Source organism: Struthio camelus, chromosome 2 (assembly GCF_040807025.1).
Source record: "Struthio camelus isolate bStrCam1 chromosome 2, bStrCam1.hap1, whole genome shotgun sequence".
NCBI classification, from domain to species: domain Eukaryota; kingdom Metazoa; phylum Chordata; class Aves; order Struthioniformes; family Struthionidae; genus Struthio; species Struthio camelus.
The window spans coordinates 61,870,545-61,895,695 of record NC_090943.1 but is presented as its reverse complement, the minus strand read 5'-3'; the positions used below and the strand labels follow the sequence as shown (position 1 = coordinate 61,895,695).

The 25,151-nt window shown below is 36.7% G+C and overlaps 1 protein-coding gene across 2 annotated transcripts in view; it reads right to left on the bottom strand.

Annotated features, from left to right (window-relative positions):
- The window catches only part of CNTNAP2 (contactin associated protein 2), a 1,135,762-nt gene that overhangs the window by 637,874 nt on the left and 472,737 nt on the right, over window positions 1–25,151 (bottom strand). For both annotated transcript variants that reach the window (XM_068936036.1, XM_068936037.1), the window contains exon 4: window positions 6,786–6,933. In XM_068936036.1, coding sequence (XP_068792137.1) covers window positions 6,786–6,933 — 148 coding nt within the window. The remainder of the gene's footprint in view (window positions 1–6,785; window positions 6,934–25,151) is intronic.

Sequence of the window (25,151 nt, the reverse complement as noted above, 5' to 3'; positions counted from 1 at the left end):
AAATGTTAGTCTGCTTTTTTTTTCCGCAAGAGAAGAGCCAAACCTGACTGCATTAAGCATTATACAAAATGTGGTAGATTTGGGGATTACATTCTGTTTATTTAACTGGGACAAGTTTTTCTTCATTCCATAAAAAACTTGTAAAAGAGCTTTTTCAAATGAACCAGCTTCATACATCCTTCTAAAAGAAATACTGAATGTTAAAAAAAAACCAAAAACATTCAAGTGTAATTGAAAACTGAGAATACAATTGAACAAGTTGGTTGGCATGTATTCATAGAAAATATACTAGTTTTCCTCTGACTTTGATTATAAATTCCTTGCCATCTAACAAATGAACCCGTAAAGACTACACATTGCTGTTGCTGCGGCGCTTGAGAATAAATACCCGTAACCTCATTACAAGAAGAAATGGAAAAATAATGGACTTTTCAGTTTGCTGCTAGTTTCAAAAAGCTGGTGTATGTGTTGGGGGGGAGGGGAAGGATTTGTATTGCATCAGACTAACTAAAAGGTAAAAAATAAAAAACATCTTTTTGGGCTGTAAAGGTCTAACTAACAAAGCCAGAATGTTTTCTTTTCACTTAGTAATACACTATTTAAATAAAAAAGGCATTTTTAACACAAATTCATTTTATGTCAAACTTTTTTGGATATTCAATTTAGAGAAAAAGAGATAAATTAATATTTTAACACATTTTTGCTTTTCCTGAAATAAAAAGAAACTATTTTTCTGTTTCAGTCTGAGCTTTCTGATTTAAAAATCGTATTTGTTAACGCATTACACAATTGTTCATTTTTTTCATAATTAATTCATCATTTTGATGTCTTTAAAGTGGAAGAAATAGAAATATAATTTGTTTTAATTTTGCACCTAGTACCAATTGACCCATGTTTGTTTCTAGCAACAAATGGACTCAAGTCTGTTCTTTCCTTTTTTCATACCAAAATACATGGACAGGCATGTAGAAATGCAGCCATCTCTCACTGAGGAGAGATGGGGGCAATCAGCCCATATCTAGAGTGCTTGTAAAGCAGGAAGGTATTTTTGGTCTTAAATTTACAAAAAGCTCCTGTCTTGAAACTATCACAAAACTGAGAACATATGGAGAAGAAAAGGTATCAATTTTCATAATCTTTAAGAGAAAAGCCCATGCCAGAAAGCTAAAATGTATATTAACAATGCAGAAAACTTTCACAGAGGACATATTCAAACATATCACTAAAAGTCTGCAAACAAAAAGTTCAACAGTTCATTTCCCTCGCTCTCCACAAGCTAGATGCGAGTATTCAGCCATGCAACTTTAATGTCAGAAAGAAAGAATATCAAGCTATGTTTGCAGCTGCTGAGCTGTGAAGATGATGACTAAAATCACAGACCTAAATAGGTACAGAACCACCAAGTATAAAGATGCTGAAATTTCAGAGAAAAGAAAAAAAGAATGTTGGATGGCTAGAACTCCTAACTGTCCCATCCACTCTCACGAGCAAAGCTATGGAGTTCAGAGGGACCTTTGCTAAACAGTTGTTTCAATTCTATGATTTTTTTCCCCCAAAATAAAATCCCTACATGTTCAAAGGAGTGTTACTTACAACAATTTTAATTGAAATGCTAGAAATGTGAGAACATGATTTCACAAAATGTATGCTTCAAAATTGTTCTTTCTTTCTGCCAGTTCATATTTTTATGGAGGTCCACCATTTAGTTGGTCAGAAAAGTCACCAGGCAAATTGGTGGCACATTGATCAGGAGTAATAAAATATCATAGGAAAGGGCAGGGAATCGATTCTGTGGATTGTGGAACCTTATTAGTATCCTCACCACTTAGATTAATATTCACAAAGGTACCAAAAGTGCAACAGTGGAAATATACAGGCACACGTGTATATACATAGAGAACTGTATTTTATTCAGCATATGGGGTTCCAGTGGCACTCTCATTGCTTCCCGGGTCTCTGGACCATGCTTGAGGTTTTTTGATGCTGTGAGGGTGAAGTTGAAATTGGCCAGATTCTACAAAAATCAAATGCAGCCGCTTCCTCATCTGCCTTGAATATTCCCATAGATATCTAGATATAATCGATGATTCTGGGCAGGACTGAGCTCTCACGTTAAGTACACATGGCTACGCCTTGGCAGAGCGATAGAGTGCTGGGTAGTTAGTTAGCAGCAATGGCATGAAATGGAGCAAAGGAGATTTCAAAGCAGTACCACTGAAAATTTCCTGGCAGCGAGTACAGCTGCATGTGGAATTGGCTCAAGCCACGGCTGTCCCTGGGAGCTGAAGTCTCTGCAGGCAGGCAGGATTAACTAGGTCAACAATTACCTAAAAGATCTGTTCAGCCCGCAATTTTTAGCACTTCAGAACTTCATAAACAGTTCTCGCAACATTCATTTCAAATCCTAATGGCTAATCCCTTAACAGCATCTCCAGGCCTTATTTTTGCTCTCATAAATGGTTACATGACCAAGGTTTTATTCAGTCTGGAGAGTAAGTGCTCACCATACAACCACTCTTGATTTCACACAACCTTATAAGGACTGTCGTTGCTATTTGTCTTTCTTTTCCTTCCCTTGCTAAAAAAATGTAGTCATCCATTGGAAAACTAAAACAGTAACATTTGACATAGGTAGCACAATACAAATAGTATAGCTAATAACTGAAATGAATAGATTTGCAAACACAGCTCAGAGGACATTTGTTCAGTTCCACTGCTTTGTAAGTACTAGAAAAAAGCTGGTCAAAGAATGGAAAAAAAGTCAGTTTTCAATTGTTAGTGGAGCTTTAGTCATTGTTTCTGCAATATGTATTGCTAGATATTTGCTTTATGTATATTGAGTATTTGCAAGCCTTTCAGAGTGTTTCCAAGTGTGTTTTTTTTTCAACTATATCCTACACTTAAGAAAGGAATCATCTGGAATTTGAAAATTCTTACCAGCAGATGTACAACTGCATCAGAAAGATTCATATATCCAGTTTAGTCAGGGAAAATCTACAACACGATCACATCAAAAAAGCCGACAAATTAAGATCATGATATTTCCACTCATAACATAGGACTTCAGCACCCAGAAATCCTTCTATGCTTATCTTGGAGAGAACAACCAAAGATTATGCAATAGTAACGCTATTGCCATTTTTGTAGACATTCATCTGCCACAGGATGGAGATTAAGGGAACTATTCATATGGCAATGATCCTGCAGGAGCTTATTACGATCTTCACAAATCGATGGTGAAATGTACTGTATTATAGTTGTCATTGCCTTCAGATGCCAGGACATTACTGCCTGTCTCAGAAATTCATAAACGTGGACATGATGGAAGATATGTGTCACATGCCTTTGCTCTCTGTCTCAAAAAAGGGTATGAATAAAAATCTACCATCAGTTTTACCTTAACTGACTCAGTGGGTATTTTGCCTTTGGTTATATTGCTTTCTTCTTTATGACTTGTTTTTTGATAAATGATGTCACTCTAAGTGTAAAGACCCTTTTCCCCTTTACAGAGGACTAAATAGCTCCTTTTAAAGTGAATGTTAAAACTCCCATTGACTATGAAATAAATGGTTTATGTTACATAATAATCTATTCGCGGTTGCTTTCCAAGCTTATTTCTTTCTCATGCAACTCCTCCATTAACACAGCCATTACACAAGCAATTTTTTTTCTTTTCTCCCTCAATAACACACAGTCAGTCTTGTCCTAAGGAGAATGAAAGTCTTCTCTGAATTTAATGTCACCATTATTCACAGCTTACAATAAAAAGCTGATTCTGAATCTTGTTCTGTGGTGAGCCTCTAATTCTTTTTTGGTGACTTCTAAGAGGTCTTCTTTTAGAAGTTGACCCCCTAGGTCTCATCTACACAAAATACAAAGATGTCATTTCAGCCTAGTTCTCAAACGTAAAGCACAACAAAACACGACTGGAAGGAGAAGATCTGATAATGTTGTTAACTTCTTCAGGGGGCAGACATCAGATCTAATCCCCTCTCTGGAAATCACACCTATTTTTGCTTTGGTTTGCTGGGGCAGAAACCTAAAAGTGTATCTTACAAGCATGCCCAAACAAGATCGGAACTGGAAACTACAACCATTAATTATATGATTTTTGAATAAGCCGTTTGACACAAGGAACTGTTTTTCTCAGTGCTCTTGAGACTAATGATTAGGTTGTCGTAATGTGCAAGAAAAGATGAGTTTGCATGGTCACTAAATATATGTTTCTACATGTATACGCATTTGCATGTGAGCAAGATGCCCAATTTCTACATCTGAAAATGCTTTTTCAAAAATACCTAAGCAAAAGAATGCATTCAGTATGAATCTACAGACTTTCACAAAGGTATTGTTGCAGTCTATTGGGCAGCCTTGTTATTTAGGTAACGTTGCCAAAATTTGGGGCAAATTTGACTAAAAGGCCTATTTTTAATCAGCCTTTCAAAATTGTTAATTATCCCAATGGCCTCTTCCTTCAGTGACAGAGGGATTAATCTGCAAATCACACTGGTTAACGACACTGCTTTTATTTATACACAAATGCATGCACTTCTGTTCATTTAAGTGAAAAAGTTTGCCTGTGCCAGAGGACACGTCTACATGCAACAACGTAGCGCTCTGCATCTAGCTTCAAATGATGAAGTCTGGCACCAGAAACTGCCTCATTTCAAGACAAAGTGGAAATTTCTACACATTACTGCCCTGTTCCAATAGTCATACCAAAGGGTTTCCTTCCTCTCTTTTAACAGTGAATTTTTAGTTTTTCTTCTTCACTGCTCTGCTGCTATCTTACTGCATTTCAGGGATGGTGCAAGCAGTTCCTGCATCTCAAAAATCACAAAGCATTTTAGAAGGGTGGTTTTGGGAACAGAAGTTCCTATACACGCAACAATGTAAAATTTTATTATTAATGCTTTAATAAAATAAAGATAATTATTGAATTCACTTGTACTACAAACAGTCTAGTCCTACTCTTTCAGCAAAATTAAAGTTTGGCTGCCTCAATTCTTTTTTGAAGACACATTTTATCAGTGTTTATAGCCCCATACATTGTCTCCCTGACAGATGCTTTTTCTTCTCCTCCAAAAGTATGCAGTCTGTCAACCAAGCAACTTTTCATCAAGCAACTGAAATAATTTTGTCAGCACACTGTTTTACTTTTTCTCATTTTTACTTTAAGCCTCTAAAAGCGTCCTGTCATGTACCTACAGTACTTTGTCTACCTATTTCATCAAAAAAATACTACTTTCAGTTGTAAATATTTCAGAAAAGATCACAATTTTTATTGTTTGATTCTGCTATTTTAAGGCTATTTCTGTTAGAGAGAGTCATATTTCACAAAAAGGATGCTAGTTTCTTTTATCAAGCTCCTGAATTTGTATTTGATGTACAAAGCAAGCTGGTATACTTAAAAGTAAATATTTACCATGCTGCTGCAAAATTAACTGTGCGGTAGTGCTCACATATTTAAAACAGTACAGTAAAACATTTTAGCAGTGCACTGGTAAATGTGTATTGAATAAAATAATAAAAATAAATAATAAATAATCACAGTGATTTAAAAAACTTCACAAGCTCAGTTTCTTTTTGAGTATTAAGCAACTTTAGAATAGCCCACAGTTCTTAGGATAATAAATATCCTGTTGTCTTTTTAGAAGTGTATCTGACACCCACGAACGCCCTCAGCACTGCACTGCCCTCAGCACAGCAAGCTTGACTTGATTTCTCAACTAAGTCAGTGCAGCTGCCTGGAAATTCTTTGGCAGTTAGGTATATGTTTTTAAAATATCGATTTCGCTGCATGGAAATAGGAAAAATGATGTCAAAACTCTCTTCTTTGCGGTTCTCATTGGTGTTAAATGAAAGTATCTAGGCTTTGAAGTATCTGTCAAAATCAAAACCACAACTGCCATTTTTCTTTTTGCTACTTCTGATGGCTAAGGGCGCCCATACGCCTTCAGTCACCCAGTGAAGTCAACGGATGAAATCTGCTGGATGTCTAACTGCAGCTTAGAATAAAAACAGAGAAATCTCAAATATGGCCTTCCACTAAAAATACCTGCAAAACAGAATACTGCATAAAAACTATACATTTAGAAATAGAATGTCAGATATCTATTTCTCTGCAGGTTTGTACTCTTTATTTAAGCACTGGCAAGATCAAATTCAAGGAAGGGCCTTTAGAAGCTATCTTTACTTTTCTTAAAACATAATCAATTCTGCCCTCAACTTGAGTATCATTTGTCCCAGTGCTTATCTGGATTTCAAAAGAAACTCTAAATTCATATTCATTTAGTGAAGGAAAACATCTGAAAAACGTGTTATGTATTTAGAGAATCTGAGCTGCCTTGATAGAATTCTTATGTATTTGCTCTAATTTTATCTTTAATACTAAGCAATGAATTATATCTTGTTTCCCAGTTGTTCCCCTCAAGACCCAACGTGACATTTCTCTGAACACTATCTTTTCCTGAACTGGCCTGTTCAGGCTAACATAACAATAGTCAAAGTTTTCTATAAAAGCAACCATAAGGATCAAAAAATCCAACTTCAAAGCAGCATTGTTGTGGATTCCAGTGCTGCCTCTCCCACAGAAGAGCTAACTAGCAACTTGGAGCTAAGGCTACAATAAATATTTCATGAGGCCCTGGGCAATATAATTAGCAATCAGGGAACATCTTTATCTATTTAAGCAAAGAGTACTTGAGTTTTAGATTTAATCTGAGATGTAAAGACAGTTTTATTAAGAAATAATAAAAAAGAGGGATAATGATGGAAAAACTTACAGTAAGAGCAGCCATAGACCTCAATTCTCAGCCCGATTTGGCCCTCTCCGTTCCAGTCCAAAGGAACTATACGTACATAGCGAGCGATAACTGGGTGTTGTAAATCATGTCGGACCACACTATCTGAATTTGTGTTTCCAGGAAATGCCTATGGGAAAGAAAAATAAAATGATTGTATTACTTCTATCTCACATACTAAAAACATTTCCTGCAATGAAGGAAAACAGAAGGTACTGAAGTCTTCTGAGCACCTAGGTTATGGTAACGTTTGTTTCAAATCTTTCTTTGCTAGTGAGCAAATGAGCAGTCAGTTTAGGACTGGTGTCCACAGGAATACCAAACTGACAGCACTGGGACCTCTTTCTCCACAACAGATACGTTGAATTCATGGAAAAGCTGCTGCGAGGTAAGAAAGCAATCCATTCTGCGCCACTAATCTGTGACACAGTTACTACAAGGTTAAAAAAAGTGTCCCATCCAGAGCAGTTGTTCTACGGAAGAAAAACAACATTGTCAAACAATTAGATTACGTGCTCCAGTCATTTCCCTAGACGTGCTCCCACTGGAAGCACTGAAATAACCTGATACCTACAATAGACATGAAACCCCCTCAACGTCTGAAATTTCCAAGAGCTCCAAAATCTTCCTTTATTTTTGATTTATTTCCCACTGGAAACTGGGTATCTGATTTCTGTCGCAACCATAGTTGTCACCCATAGCAAAACTTATTTTGGGTTAATAAAACTTTGGAAGTCAGGAAAGGGCACAACAATTCTCCAGTGAGTTAACATAATAGATTTTTTTTCCCTCTAGTCAGCTTGTGGACAATCCATTCGTTCACTGACAGAAGATGTTAAAAATAAGACTTAGACTTCCACCTAACAAACTGTTGCTCATTCAGTTAGCCTCAATATTTTCAGAGGAACTTTCACACCTCTTCACAGATAATTTTCAAAAAAAATTAGTGTCTTGGGATAGTGAACAGAGTAATCATGAATGAACAGAGAAAAGCTGACCCACTGCTAGAGAGACTCTGAAAATAATCACTTTGTGCATTCTAAAAAAATGATGCTTTAGCTACAGAAAAGAAATGGAGGCAAAGAGTCACTAGTAGTATCTACGCTTTTACCATCTGAATATATCCAAGTAAACTCCAGTAATACACTCCAGTATACACGGAAACTAAAAATGAATGTAGGAACAGCTGAGTTGTAAGGAATATTACTGCAAAATCAAGTTATCAAAAATTTGAGAAAAAGATAAAATTTAAGTTGTTCTTTTGCACACAGTTACATCTATTTTTAATTATGTGTCTAGATACTAATTATTCCTCAAGAGTATCCTCAATGAATACCTATTTTGCTTAGTATGCAGTAGAGCTGGCTCATGGTTTAAAAAAAAAAAAAAAAAGGAAGATCCACAGGATCCCTTCCTTGCTTACCTGAAAAAGTGACATATAATAATGACTACTTTCTCCTCAGTTCTTCTGTAGCGCAGCTATTCACATGCTAAATGATGCCACCCCTCACATCATTGCGCAACTCTTAAAATACATTAATTAATGTCTACGAAGCACTTAAATATTAGAGTGATAAGTGTTTATGAGGAAATTAATAGTTCTGTCTTCTGAGCTGAGATGGAGAGCATACAAGTACCACAAAGGAGATCAGACACTGCACAATGAGGAGAAAAAAATCCTATTGAACAGCTGTTGGTACTCCAAGTCCTGTTCTAGGAAACAGAACTCTATGCAGTGAATAATGAAGTCAATCTACAGAAAAAAATAGCTTGTGAGCATACAGCGTAATGCTCCATATTATAAGACCAATCTCTGTTTGGGCACGTCCTAAATTTTTAATCCGTCGTGCAACCTTATCAAAACTCTCTTAACGTAGGACTTTCAATTCATTAGAAGTATTAGGGTCAAGGAAGAATAGAGGAGGGCATGATATTTTGTGTATCATTTTATCATTTGATTAAATGATTGATAAAGATTGATTCTTAAAATAAGAATGATTTCCTGCAGCTCTTCAAACTTTGTGCTCTGACATACAGTTTACTTTTTTTTTTTTTGGGGGGGGGGAGGAATCAGAAAGATTTAGGGCTAGACCAGCAAATGTTTGATATTTTGAGGAGTGCTATTGATATAAGATCGAGTAACAATTGCTGGATGAGATGCATATGCACAGGTAGTAGAGAATAAGGCAGCCTGGGGTTGTCGTCAGTTTCCTAGATAATTAAAATGCATTTTATTTAGTTTCCAGCAGAACAATATCCTTTTAAATGCAGCCTTCATTCAGATAAATGTGGTACAGTAATACACACTCTGTGGATAATGCAAACATCAGACCAAAATCCATCATTGCAAGGCTGAAAAATCAATTTACAGGAGCTTGTGAATTATGCACTATTGCTGTTAAATCTCCTTTTCTGACTAAGATTTGTGCAGGGGCTCAGAAAGGCAGGTTTTCATTAAAAATTGAGTTTATACAATTTGCAAAGCCACATGTTTGCCAAGGTTAACAAACAGTTTAATAAGATTTAAAAGTATAATTTAGATCCACATTAGAGCAGAGAATTTTTTAAAAGGGCATAAGTCCCTGACTGTAAAATACAGAAATGCACAACAACAAATCCCCTTAACAAAACTGTTTTTCAGGAAAAGGTGGAAATACCTCTATAAACTAAACAAGCTGTCCAGGTTATTAATCTCATAAACTCGCTGAAGTAATATAGCCAGGAACGTGCTCTTCATGGGAAATACAGTTTTTCTTCAACCCAAAGAGGGAAAATGACTAAGATGGCTCACTTGTCTGTAAGATAAGTAGCACTGCCTCATCAGTCCATCTCCTGAATACTCTATTCTACAACCTATTTCTCTTCTTAGATCCAAACTACTTTAAGCTGCTTTATGTTTCAGCTCACGTTGCAGTGAAGAGATTGGGAATGGTGCGAGTCGCAACCGCTTTTCCTACAGACGGTCCTCTGCAGGTAATAAGAACGAAGAGCAAGAAAACATGGCTTTAAATCACGCATTTCAAACACTCTGGTTTGATCATATTTTGCGTGGAGTTCTCAGACATACTCACCGAGAGATTTACCGCTGACTTCCTTGGGAATAAAATCTGATCAGCTCCAAGGATTTTTCAAAAATTGTTAGGATATGTTTATAGGGATAGAAAATATCTTTTAATAGGCCAACTAATTAAGTTCAAAAAAACAGACAAGCTTTTGGCACAGGAGCTCTCTTCGGCCTAAGATGCAGCAAAAAAATGCTGTACGGTCTTTGAAATTCACTTTGACTTTATCAATATGCTTCCACAATACTACCATACATATAGGCATAGTAAAGACAGTCCATAAAATTTCTTGGCATAAACATAAAAAAACAAGGGGTGAAAGTAAGTTTTACTGAAGTTTGGAAGCAAAGCTAGGGAAAGTTAAGATTCAGACTGGATTTTATTTGCGGTACTTACAACACAATGTTATTCTAATTAATAATTATAAATGCTAAAGCTACATTACATATTTAAAGTAAAATGTCATATAGCGCACATCTCAAGAACGTTATTTAAGTTAGTCCCTCAAAAAACTGTTTAGTTTTCTTGAGAGAACAATTTTGCACTGCTGTTCAGTATCCTACTTTATGTGTACAAGTCGATTAAGAAACTTGATTTTGAGAAAAATACTTTTACTATAAAGGATTAAAAAGAAAATTCTCAGCACTGCAAAATTGCCTCTGCAAGCAAGAGGCTCAAGATTGAATGAGAAGCAATGTCGGAAGTGAACAAAAGAGGAAGTTTTCTTAGTTTAGTCATCGAGGTAAAGAATAGAAGAACTTTGGCCAGATACTCAACCAAATGAACAGTAAGATGTTTACAATTTTTAAACTTTTAGTGAAGTAAAAAAGAAACCTGCATTTCACTTTAAAAACCTACCAATTCATCTTCTGCCCCACATATGCCACAGAACGTAATTTGCTTCAGGTGCAAATTAATTTTTCATTCGACTTAATTAATTCAGTGAAGAATTTCCATCCAAATTAATGACTTATTTGGAGACAAATATTAAAACTACTTCAATGTATGCTCTTTCTATGGTGATGTAGAAGGAGGGTAATGCATGCATGATATTTCTTTTCCATTAAAACAGGAAGAAGGACAATTTCTTTCAAGGTAATCTTTTTTCATTAGTTTAATTATATACTTACTATTCTATTTCTTGACAGCTATGCTTCATCATTGACATTTTAAACACAGGAGGGAATACTTTAGAGATCTGAACTAATGAAAAAAATCTAATATTCTAGCTGCATTTTGATACAGCAATAGTGAAAACACTATAAAGAGTCTATATTCCATGATATTGTAGCTCCATAAATGATTCTTGTACTCAGAAACAGGGCTTGTATACAGAACCAACATTTAAAAGGTATGAAGTTTTGAAATATAAGAACGTCCATAGGCTGATACAGCTGTTTTTTCTTTGATGATCCCAAGGAGAGGTAAGCATAGAACTGGTTAAACCTTAAAATTTTTAAAGAAAATCCCCAATGTTCCAAAACATTTCCAGTTTCCAAAACAAATGCTGTTCCAAATACCAGACTGATTACAAATTTGACAAGTTGACTGGTTTGGGGATGGCCTTCTGCCTGCATGGCAAAGGAAATGTGGAAAACCTTGCTCTTTACTTGAGCTCTCCAGACTTATGTCCCATCGAGGTGTTGGGAGCTCTCAGTCGATGGCACTGTGGAAGGGCAATCCACAGGGTCCTGCGGCAGGTGACTGAAATCTGGATTACGCTTCAGTAAAACCAAGATGTTTTAGCAAAGCGTTCATGTTTCACTGCATCAGCATTTTCCAAGAAAAGGTAACTTCATTAGAAAAATGAGTCAGGCTCTAGTTAAGCACCTTACAGCTGCTGAAACACTTCTCTGCTGGATACCTTTGAAAATCCAGCCCAAAAACACAAGGTAAACTGAAATAGCAAGACTAAAAGGACTGGAAAACAGAAAATGTTATGAAATTAATTTCAGGGAGGAAGGGAAAAAGAAGAGGAGAAAGCAACACTTGGTAAGAAAACTAGCTGCAGAGAAAAATAGCAAATAAATTGAAAAAAAGAAAGGAATGAGTCAGAAAGTCACTGATTAAAATTTGGTCTATTCAGCTTAGTTTTGAGACGTTTCTATATTTTCATATCCTAGAGATATGTAGAGTAGGAATGGGTGAAAGGAAGTGATAGTTTTTTCCCCAAAGAACCAGTTCTTCATTCTTCCAATTGAATAGCACAATCAATAACACTACAGCTTGCATATTCTATTCTTCCCTAAAAGTAATGAGCACATCCTTAGCAAGACAGCTTTTCTATAGCATCCTTCATAATCATCTCACACAGTAATGTATCAAAATAGAAGAACAATATCTGAACACAGTTAAAAGCTATAGCAAGTGTTTTCCTTATCCTGAATTAAGAAACCCCCAAACAATACCAACAACGGCATGGTTACAAAATGAGCAGAGCTCCTAAAACCTCAGGATTAATATGTGGATAAAGTAAACACTCTACTGCTGTCGATGATATTCTGTGCTAATATGAAGTCACCGAACCCAGTTCTACTACCACTAATATCTGTGAACTCCCAGTTTCAGTACAGTTATCCAGAACCTTACCTCAGCCTATGTGCAGTGCAGTACCACTGATTTCTGAGGAACTACTCACATATTGAAAGTTAGGAACTTGGTGAAGTGGAAAATGGGTCTTAAAGTAAAGTATAAGGACTGAAGTTATTTCCACAATGATAATACTTAAAAAGAGAAACCAGAAAAGTAGGTCACTTAAGAAAGAAAAGTGTCTGAGACGCCTCTGCTCTCATCATACCAGTTCAAGAGCCTTTAAATCCAATATACGGACAACGATCACCAAATTTATCAATCTTCTAATTTAGTTTCCACTTTTTTTTAATTTCCAATTAAATTTTTATTTATAAATAACACAACTCCTATATGATCTTGTGCTGAACACGTGAAGGGGCAGATGTCTTTCTTGTCTCTTAACTGGAGCTCACTGGCCAATTTCAGTCATATTTGATGAAGAGATGGAGACCTAAATATATCATATTTTTTAAGAGTTAGGGAAAAAAAGATGGTTAATTAGAAGAGCTGTGCATCTAGCAACTGGCTTTTAATGTATCCGAATACGCTCAAAATATGCCCTAGAATTTCTGAAATAGAACCATAATTTTGATCACTCCATTAAATTCTCTATTAAATCTTAGGAGGTTTATTTTCAGGCCCTAATTCTGTCTTTTTATGCTAGAAACATATCAGCATCATGTATGTATCATAATTATATGTACAATGTCAGGTAGTTATCACTACATCCAAACAGTGGTCACGATTAAGTCAACAACAGGCAGACTATATTTGCTGCATTTTACCCTTTCACATCTCCAAGCAAAACCAAGTGATTCATCAACATAAAGGTATTGATTTTATAGCATAATAGGCTAACATTTTATAACCACTACTTAACCATTGCTTGACTTGCTCTTTAGGGGGATGATTAGTTTTCATTATATTAACAGGAGCCTCAAGAAATCTTTAAGGGTTAACTCTGTCTTCTGTTCAGAGATGGCTCCTACAGATTTCAATTTTGTACACAATTCTTAGCAAAAGTTTTTGAAAGCTGACGACAGAGAATTGGAGGAATCACAAGTGTGAAAGCAAGATATGATACCTTGGATATAGTTTCAGACACCTGAAATAAAAATTAGAAATATGAGTTTCATGTTCAAAAGTCTCTGTGTTTCAACCGTGTGTATTGCTGTTTGCAGTTTTTCTACAATCAAAAAAATAAAAAAGCCTGTTTCCAAAACATGATTAATATTAATTAACTAGATGCAAGCGAAACACTTTTTCTTTTCTCATCAGGCACTACTGTAGGGTATTATCTTTGTTTAATTTATTTGGAGTAATGAAGCATAAAGCTAAAAACCAAATCAAACAAATAACTACCTTTCCACCCTCCACATTCAACCCAAACCCAAGACTGAATTGCTTTTCTCATCCTTCTGCATCCTGATTGTTCACACCTTTTAAGCTCAGAAATGTCACTGAGTAATTGGTGCGTTTTGCTGGGGAAACCGGCTGCTCTCCCGTAGAGCAGAGGCATCCATGGTGAGCTCTCTATTGCGTTAGTATTTGCAGTAGGACACCTGAGAGCGAGTGCACGTGTATACAGACGGGTTTTTGTTTGTTTGTTTTCCACATCCATTTAATCCTCTTGTTTCCATGAACTTTAGGCTCAAGAGAGAGAGGACGCAGAAACATAGGGATACTGTGAAGTTTTACTTCAGGGGACATTATGGATGGCAGCACAGTAAAAGTAGCAACAGACGCAGGCTTCTCCAGATCCAGAAATTGAACTTAATATATTTTCTGGCAATGGGCAAAACAGCTCACTAGGAAATACGAGTTCCTTCTTTTATGTTTTACTAAGCATGAAAAATGGCAAACTTCTAGTATTTCTATTCACAAAATCAGCTGATACTTTAAAGGCCTGCACAAGGGGCAGATTTCAATCCCTCTGGTGAACTACATAGGGTCTGAAAGGATGAAATCACATGATGAAATTTTCCAGTTTGCTTTTTTTTAACCTAAAATATATAGCAAATATAGTAAAATAAAATTAAGGTTGTGAAGTCAAACACTGAAAGGTTAGAACTGATGTCTCCTGGACAATCTAAAGGTATTCTTGAATTACATTATGACGTTGGTTTATTGCCATAATCAGATGCTATTTATTCCCTACAGATCCGTACTATCACAAAACCAGAAGAGACCATTCTAATTATACAGTCTGGTATCCTAAAAAACAGATATTGCAGTAGCTCCGTGACGTTTTTTTCATTTTGAATCCGATCTGCCTTCAACAACACCAACAGATGAGCTTGATCTGGAAATCTTTGCTGATGAAAACCTTCCCTTGTTTTTGGCAATTTTTTCCCCAGGATTTAAGATCCAGTGTTTATACCTAGATCAAATTTGTCCAAATACAACCTTTCAGCCACAGAATCATATTACAACTTAGCTGTCTAGATCAAACGTTTGCCATTCTTAATTTTTTCTGACCACATGGGGGAATAGTGATTAACTTGCTTTTGGTCTGAAATAAACTAAATAAAGTTTAGCTCTCCAACAAGTGGCTTACGCAGGAGAGCTGCACTTCAGGGAGAACTCGGGGCGGCATGATGAGCAAGACTGATCTCTTTAAGGTCTCATGTACAACTTGCCTGAGAAACAGCAACACGCCTAGTGTCCAAGCCAGGGGGCTGCCAGGTGAGAAAGGACTATCTAAAATGAAGGTAACAGCCCTGTAGCACAGGATCTGGCCTCTGCTTGTGACTGCCCCAGCCTTCCCAGGTGACACTAGACAAATAAGTTGTAACAAACTTTTCAGTGGCACTTAATATATTTTCCTGGGCACCCAAAATGAATAGGTACTTTTAACTTAATCTTCCAATGTTTCAGTTACCCATATAACAGAGGGAATAAAAATCCATTCATTTTATGGGGCTGTAAAAATAAAATAATACTTATTAAGCAGTTAGTCAAGTATTCACCTAGGTGCCTAAATTAGGAGGATAAAGCTTTTTGTGGTCAGTGAAGCAAAGTGGGAGATAGGAACTAAATTAAAAGCTTGCCACTCTTCACTGGCTACACAGTAAAACATAAATTTTTCTGGGTGTAATATAAATATATTGTACAAAATGGAGAATATAATCAACAACTTAGTTCCAAAAGTTGCTAAATGATTGATTCTTTTTGAAAGAAAAAGAATGCAGAAACAAGTGTGAAATGATTTGCAGATGCAGAATAAACCCTGCATTTCTCTCTGGGAGTTAGGAGGTTTTATTCATTAAAGGACAAAAATTACTTTTGCTACACTTGCTTCTCCAGAGAGAAGGAGAGAAAGGAGGATGGAAAGAACGTGTTTGCAAACTAACCAAATGCAATTGCAATCATTACTGAAATCACAACAGGCCTCTGATCACTGACTGCTGGGCTACTGAGCTTAGAGGAGTCATGGGAGACCTCACCTTGACAAGAAGGGCAAGCGCAGATGGACTCACCGTGGCCCTTGCTTTGCTTTCCTCTCTAGTACATTTTTCCCTACCCTTGATAGAAACCTTCATTCGTAACTGCAACTTATAACTATAAATCAAAATTATCATACTTGCTCTTTTCATACTCTCCCTTTTTGAGTGGTAATTTTTAACATAAACAGTTCTCAGTGATGAGCTAACATTCTTATGTGAAATCATAGAAAAGTTCACCGATTACTTATCAGATGGATTTAATTCTGCCTAGAGTAGCACGGTGTAAAGAATCAACCCTCTACCAGAACAAGTGTTGTATATGAAGCAGTTTATCACAGGGATACAGTTGTAAATTAAGCTGAAGAAAAGAATGAGGAATAAAGTCTCGTTATGGTTTATTAATTACTGGAAGTTTTAAGTTACTGTTATATATTGAGATAACAATAAACAGACTTTGAAGGCAAAAATTAAACAATAAGGTGTTTTTTCCAGTGTCTGTTTAATGCTGAGATTCCAGTAAGTTCCTAATCGCATTGTAGTAATCCATAACTCAGATTAGCTTCCTAACAATGAGAAGCAAGACTGAAAAAACAACAAAATAATAAGCACTCTTTGAAACATATTCAGCTGTCTTTAAAATGTATTAAAACATTTAAAATTCATTAAAAATAATAGAAACCTGAAAAGCATGCATCTAAAATCATCTTGCGTCTATTCTTTTTTATTTTTTTTATGCTTCCCAGTTGTGATTTTCATGAATGGGACACAACAAATGTAGAATATTAAAGCAGGAAATATCAGGCAATGCCTAAAGAAAAAAGAAAAAAAAAAAAAGGAGAATTATTTCTACAGCCATCTAACATTCTAATAAATGCCTAGGTTTGGAAGACAGTGGAAGAAGATGGAAGAGAATAAAAACAGAGTACCTACAACGCTGTGCAGGCACCAAAGTCAACAATTCCAAAGGCTGACGAAGCTACTAAAGATTATTAGGACATAGAAAAGCCCTAGCCATTTTCCCCTCATTTGCCCTAGACAAAGCCCATGCCCTGACAATCACTACGTTAAATCAAAGTCCTAACCAGCACGATCTTCATGATGCACAGCAGCCCTTTGGCCAGGATATGAGCAAAAGATTTTAAACCTAATGTAAATATGGGAAAGATCAATGAAAAGAAAGTAGATCTTTTCTGACTCAGAACAAGGCGGAATGGGATCTTAAGCCAAAGAATCATAAGAAAAACTGCAGGCAAACACAAATTTCCTGTCTCAGAAAGCATACCTGGAGTAGGACACAGCAGAATAATCCTTTTAAACTGATCAAATCAATATTACTGAGAAATCCCCAGACGCTGAATTGTGTTCTTTGACAAATTTTAAAACATGCCCACCTGCCCTTCAACTTGCATTTAAAAACTGCTCAACTCTCTAGGGAAATAAGGACAGTCCTGTTTTTTGAAAAATTATGAAAAGAACCGTAAACATATCTTATAACAGAATGTGTAAAGCAATATGAGAATAGTCACAAGTTACCTCTTTCCTAAGGGATTTCTTTCAGTTAACTCCTTACTAAGGATCATCTAAATTTTGTTCTGCTAAAATGTAAACTACAGAAGGCTGTGGGGAGGACCGCAGAATGCTTTTGTCTCTGCTTTAATCCCCTTGACAGTGTGAAAGGGTAGCTCAGCCTTCACTCGGAAAGTGCCCAAAATCCACACCAGAACTCAAGAGTATAAAGTAATCCACAACTGGAAATACTGGAAATTTAACAAACTGTTAAACAGCTTAAAAAAGTGGGAAATAGTAGAAGAAAAGCTATTGAAGGTACCTTTTATGTTCTAAGATAAATAATGTTATTTAATCTGATTATTACCTAGCCAATTTTATTCTTTCAGGAGCTATTTTTTCCTTTGACAGAGATAATATGTCTCTATAATTTCCCTATAATGTTGCTTCATTCTTGTTTACATCAAACACACTACTCTGGGGATTCAAAAGTTAGGATACTGATTGCATAGCCATCTTTTAGGTCAAATGCCCTCGAGTAAGCGTCAGCATCTGAAATACAAGGGCTTCTGTATGTTTGGAAACCTTGCTGAGTAGCTAGCAAAGGTGAATCGGTTTGAAGAAAAAAAAGAAAAAAAAAAGAGGAAAGGATTTTTAATTTTTTTGATCATCTGACTCAACTGTTTGTTCTCCTTACAGACCAAATGACTTAAGCTATATTGTTATATCATTATGGAGAAATTAAAGAAAACTAAAAAATTCCTAGAGGTTCTGGGGCTCCCCTAATTTGGCTTTATTCACAGGGGCTGGGCTAACTGTTGAGAGAATAATTTCACCTCCTCTGTTCAAGGGTAATAAACCGTGACTAGAAATGCCCCACTGGTGATGCTGTTACCACAACAACTCTTCAGGGTACTTTCTATGTGGAAGCTTCAACTTACAGCTGAAGGCCCTTAAAGAAGATAATTTAATTCAATTTCCTCTCCACTCTCCTGTGCAAAGAGATTATCCAACAGAATACAAACTGTGGAAAAAGTTTTTTTCTACTTTTTGGTGAATTTTGACCCCTCACAAGCAACCAGCCTGGCCTTCTTTAGCAGAATTGAAACAATAGATGAAGTTTCCAGTTATTAATTGTGTATAGGAAATAACGTGGGGAGGGAGGGAGAGGGAAGGGAAAGAGAAAAAAGCAGTCGGGACTCTAGTCCCTCAATTTATGATGTATCTGTCTCAAAGTTTTATGCCAAATGCATCGCTTTTTTTTTTAATCTTTGTGAACCATTTGTTAAATTTATTGCACCAAGGCATCCATTCAGGCATAGGAAAGCAACATAATGATTTCATGTAAAGCCAAACATCTCAAGAACTCTACTTCGATTTCAGATGTAGCTAAAATCTTTGTTCAATTTGCACTGGCCATTTGGGAAAACTAATCCCCAACCTCTACAACGTGTAGGTATAGGTGTTTGGATGGGGGAAGAAATAAGGGGTGAGGAAGGGGACAGCTATACATTTCATTTTTGTAGCAGATGACCCATCATTTTCAGGTCCTTTTCACATCTATTAATGAACACACTAATAAAAAAAACATAGTAAGGAGACAGTCACTATAAAAAGAAGTCTGCAATGGACTAACAAAAAAGTTGATAAATTAATTATTTTTTACCACATCTAATATTCCTAAGCCCCACAGCACTGTCACAAAATGGCTCTTAAACAGTGGCAAAGCACCAGGAAAAAAGAACAAAACCAATCCAGTAAACCTCTGATAATAATGCACTGATTCTGCCACCCTCCACAGCCCAAAACGAGAACATGCAGGGATTTATCTAAGTAAAGAAGCAAAGCTCAGGAAAAGGAAGGAAGATTTCACAACAGAAGACTTGAGGATTAGGGTTCACAACTGAGCATCAGGAAACCTGGGTACAGGGTGCCCTCAGACACGTTACTTCCCCACTTTTTCCTTTACTCCTTCATCACTATTTCACAACATAGAAGCATACTCAATAGACCTGAGACTAGATGTTCAAAAGCTTCATGTTTGAAGAACATCCAATCTAATTATTTAGCTAAGAAAAAAAAAGAAATATATGGTATAACTAGGCTTGGAATCTGGACATCCTGATTTCTCACTTTCTTAATCACAGAATCTCTCTTTTTTCCCCTCAAACTTTACATTTTCTTCTCTTTCATTTTAAGTATAAATACCATACACATTTAAAAAGTTTTATATAATAAACCGAATCAATACAAACATAGTGCTTATAATCAATAAAGCCAAGAAAGACTTTGTTTTATATTTTGCAAATACAGAAAAAGATCTGAGCTGAAGTTCAGTGATCTAGATGCATAAGAACAGAAGGGAAAAAAAAAAAAAAGACCAAAAATGCAAAGCAACATGAATCACTAAAAAAAAAACCCTAATAGAATTAGCGGTTTACTATTTATATTAAGAGCTGTAGAAACTTTAAAACATAAACACTTAGTTAAAGCAGTGCTAGCTGTGAGGGAACTATATTCTCTCATCACACCATAGCTCACTGTAGTTTCTCATATGCCTGCTTATCATAACCTCCTCCAAGATATAGCTGTTCTTCGCTGATGTGCATTATCCCTTCACCTAAATTCCAAGAGACATAACCATGTCTTATTATTGCTAGCTCCTCCCCAGGCACACGCTGTTTTTTACCAATAGATGAAAGACAATACATAAAATGAACTGTAAAATGATTTAATAGCCTAATTTACATGCAACAGAAACTTCCTAAATTTAATTTTAAGCTGTGTTATAAATCTTAGGGGAACGAACATTTAGAGTCAATTGATCACCAGTTGTTTGCAAGTCACTTTTTTTCCACAGAGCATGGGGAGTTTTATCTGAATCAGATACTTATTTATTTTTGGCCAAGGAGCATGCTTGCCTGAAAAAGGAAGCAGTGAAATTTTGAGTTTTGTCTTGCTTTTTGCAGGCTCTTGATTATATCAATGAGTAGGCCTGAGAGCCTTTATCAGTACAGAATAAAGAGCAAAGAAAAGTTAGATGTCAATTGAGCACACCCATGCCATTAATAGCTTCACAGGTTATATTACTAGTGTAGAAATAGAAGATGGAAATTCTGAAATACAAAGAAAGATCTTTATTCCTAAGGCCAAACACTTGCTTCACATTATCAACTTGCCGGTGAAAAGGATTTGCAGCAGTACAGGAAAGATGACGTGGTTTTCTACCTGTGCAAAGGCCAACAAACCTCAGAAAAAGTTTGGTGGATAAAGTGAATCTTCTTGCATGCTCTTTCTCTCTCCCATATACGTCATCAAGACATTGCCGCTTTCCAGTACTCTCACCAGCTATTTAAGTGAAGACTCCAAGATCTTCACTATTGATATGTTGCTCTTTACTAGTCTGGTATATATCCCTATCCCTGCAATGAATATATAAGGGAAACCAACACTACTCTCTGTGGTTATTTTTAGGAAGGAAGAGGGGAAAGGCCAAGGAATAGTGAAAGACAGTGACGTGTCCAGACTAATCTAGTTACTTCTTGAGAGCATTTTGAAACAAGGTCTGTAAGCGTTTAGAACAAACGTGGTGCTCTTCAGCAGGAAGACGCTACAAGAATGCCCTTTCTCCGCAGTGCTGAAGAAGGTATCTCCAGGAAAGGGCTGTACAGCGGTTTGATAAAGCTCACTAAATACTTGTAGTAGTACAAGCGCCAAAGCCAGGACCCTGACTGTTGGCAGTTATGATTTGTTGCTTACTTACCATTTGAACTTAGCCTGACAACCCAACATCTCTGAGACTTTTTTGGTCTGTAAAGTGCAGATAATACTCTCAGACGTGTTTTCTGAGAATTAGTTAGCTATTATTTATGCACTGATCCAAAAAAAAAAGTCTACACGCCTTGTTTTTTACATCCCTGCTCACTTAACAAATCAAATGACAGAGACTCATCGACTTTTATGGCCAAAAGGGAACATTATGATAATGTAGTCTGGCCTCCAGTACACACAGACTGCAGACTACCATGCAGTCGTTCAAGTAATGAGCTCTTAGTCTGGGCTATAGTGCAACTTTTACAAGGTCATGTAGTCTTGATTTTTAAGACTGAAAATGATAGAGAATATATCACAGCCCTAGGGAGGCTGTTCCAATGGCTAATTGTATTCAATGTTAAAAATATCCTTTATTTCTAGTCAGACTGTCTGGTTTGAGCCTCCAGTCACTGGATCTCATTATGTCTTTTGCTCTGCATTAAAGAATGGCTTATTAACATGAGTAACTGCTCCTGTACAAGTACGTGGCAAACTAGGATTAGACAACAATGAGTATACTTCTGTAACCCCAAAATGATCAGATAATTAAGCAAAAGTGGTAGCTTGTGGTACCAACCAAATCATACCTTGCATTTTTGCGATGTGGAAATAACTTGAGCCAGCACTGAAACAGCTTACCGAATGACAAAGCGATGCTACCTGGCAAAATCTCTACAGGTGTGCTTTTAAATACAGTAGTTTATATTTTCTTATTTTTTTTTTCCATCACTGGTGCACATGCAAATCGGACTAAAATAACAGCATGGATTTCCATTCATCTTTTGTTGAATTCCTTTTCTAACTGTGTCGGCATCTTAAACATTAAGGTCCAACCCCTTCTTAAACAGGATCACTGAAATGTTTCCAATTACCCCTCATATTATGTATTATCATCTAGCTAGGATTGTTATATTGTACTATAACAGAAAACTTTCAAGCAGTCTCCACTGTGCTTCATATAAATTCAGCTGTGACTTAACTCACAGAAACATAGGCAAGGTGATAACACAATAACTAATATTTCCATTTTAAAATTGTCTTGCTTCTTTTTGTAAAATAGTATCAGTTCAGATAATCTGTGCGCAGTCCAAATGGCTCAGAATAACTCTGGTACAAATGGTAAATAGATATCACAGAAGAAATGCACGGTGAATATCCAGCTTTTGGGAGGAAGGTCACAGAAGTTCAATGTAGCTTTGAATGAGGATGCTTTTTTCAAACAGCCCATTTCATACCCATACATATACAACACAATTGTTTAGCCTTGTTAGTCTAAGCTTGCTTAGGGAAGAATAATACATTTTAGATAGAGTGGAAAGGAAAGCAAGGTGGAAAGAAAGTAGCAGTGATATATCCTTGTTTTCAGCAGCTTTTCATAAATTCTCTTGGGAAACCAACTGAGTTTCATTGAAGGGAATGAATCAGTGGTCCTTCATAAAGAGAAAATCAATTAGAAAGTCATTACCTGAAAATTAGCACTCAAAAAACAAAATTCCATTTTAAAGCCAATTAGACTATATGTCAGTGCTAAGTTGAATTGCACTTGCATTGATGTATGCAAAATGATGAACATCCTCCATCTGTAAGAAATGTAGAGAGTGAAAAATTAAAGAACACGTTTGTAGATACTATTGAATTTATTTCTGCAAGCTATCCAGAGCAGCAGATGACTACACTGGGCTTTATAATAGCTTTGCATTGTATTTCTCAAGTGTTATTATTGGAATTACAGCACTTCAAGAAACCTCAGCTGTGCTTGTTGTCATATCAATACAACTGCTACCGCGAAAAGGAGAGAGAGGGCTGAAAGTAGACTAAGTACCCCGCTAGCCACTTTCTCACGATAGCTTGCCATAGTCCTGGCATGATTTGTGTTTTGGAAAGGCAAACAGTGCTAGAAAATTGAAAAAGAGCAATAGAGAGCATCTCACAGAGAGCTAAAATCTGTCCTTGGGGCTGCCATGGGCCAATCATTCCTACTTGCCCCCCTGAGCCCCAGCAGTTGGGTTAGCCCATCATGTTTGGGCCTGCAGCACAGGGCTGGGAGCTCCAGCCCTGCAAAGAGCTGGGTATCCCTCACCCCGGGGTCTGCGCTGAGCAACAGGAGGCAGCAGAAGCATCTCTCTGCAGCTTCCAGAGCCAAAGCAGCAGCAGGGGAAGTTTGCATGGCCACATCATACTGTTTGCAGGGATGGAGGGGCACTCCACCTATATCTGCCGGTAGAGGTTCAACCTTGAACGCCAAAGATGAAGACACAAGAAACAAGACTCAGAAGCATGAATTCATCACAGAACTTAAGCAGATCTTAAATGCATACTTCATGTCGTGCAGGCACTGAAGTATCACTAGCTTAAATAGCTAAAACGTACACGCCATCTTGAACAGAGATGCTTTCCTGAGTTGGGTAAAAGGGCTTATCTTCAAGGGCTCAATTTATGTGCTAAATTGAAGTGCCTCATGCCATTTGAGATCTGCTAGAGTAACCAAGACATCCTCACCAGGCAAGCAGATATGAAACCAGAGCTGCAGGAGGTGTAAGAGGCGCCAACAGCGGGTGGCCAGCAGCATACCCTTGGGGAGGTCTCAGCTGGAGCTAGATCTCTAAATTCAGGAACCAGAATTGCACCCTAGATGCCTAGGGCACATCTGTCTGTCTATGATTGACATTAATCATGCCCAAGTATTATCTACTTATCTTCTAGCACCATAAACCATAGTTCAGAGACTGTCTACTCAAATGTACTGATAACAGTTATTTGTACATTAGAAACCAGGTATTCCGGGCCACATAAGCACACAGAATAGAAGGGTTGTATACAAATTCATAGACAATTTTCCAGTAATACCAACTGGTATTTTTGCCTTTAGGTTCAGTGATGACAGAAGACTAGAGCCTGAGAACAAACAACCAAAATCAAATTACATTTATCAGGGAACTTTTACTCTGGATCCACAAATTAATCACTGTATTTGTTTTTAGAGTCAAATAACATGGCTCAAAGCATTCTGCAATCCACTCTTAGTTCCAAAATGCAGCACAACAAGGGCCATCATTTTAAAATGCTGACCCAGATCTATGGGAGTGGTACGAAAAATAGAAAAATGGAAAAATTATATGTCCAAAATGAATGAAAATAATACACAAGGAAACTATTCAATAAATTTAAGACTCTTGAAAGATTACAGTATTCAGGGGAACCAGAACTACCACATACCATTCTCTTATTGTCCCTAATTTAATCCATATCTAATAAAACCTATTTTTAATCTAAAAATGATAACACTATATTTGTATGCTATCTTTTCGCAAATGATAAAAGATAATGATTAAATCAGAATAGACGAAGTGAAGTTAGGTATTAGTGTAAGACAGCCTTATAAATGACAGGTATTAAAGAGGATACGTGAAAAGTTTTTGAATGTTCATTTATATTTTATAACTCTAGCTCTCATTCCTTGGGTATAGCTCCAAATAGCTCCAGTGTATCTCTGTAGAATATTTAGACACACAAACTATTACCTGCGTTTAGGAAGGGTTAACCAATTCTTCTCACTTATGAGTGGTGCTCCCAAGAGGAGGGATTTTAGGATTTTTACTAGTACAAAGACCGAGTACCCTATCTTTACTTCATCAGGTCAGTCAGTAAGTCAGCCCTGCTCTCTGTGCACATCAGCTGTAAATGAGAAAGCTGAGGGCTGACTTCTTGCATATTTGTTGTGTTAAGGGAAAAAGAACTGTAGCAGTAAAGGATGAGAACAGATAAGAAGCTGGCTCTAATCACAGCTGCGCAATACTGTATTCCTGAAAGGAGAATTAAACCCTTAGGGCTACACTGGAAAACTGCTGTGTGGAGTTCTAACTGTGCAGTTCCCTTTGACAGCTACATCTTGACATAATGTTTGAAAATATTTAAGTGAGTGACCTGACCCCTCCTAGGCCCAAGTGAGA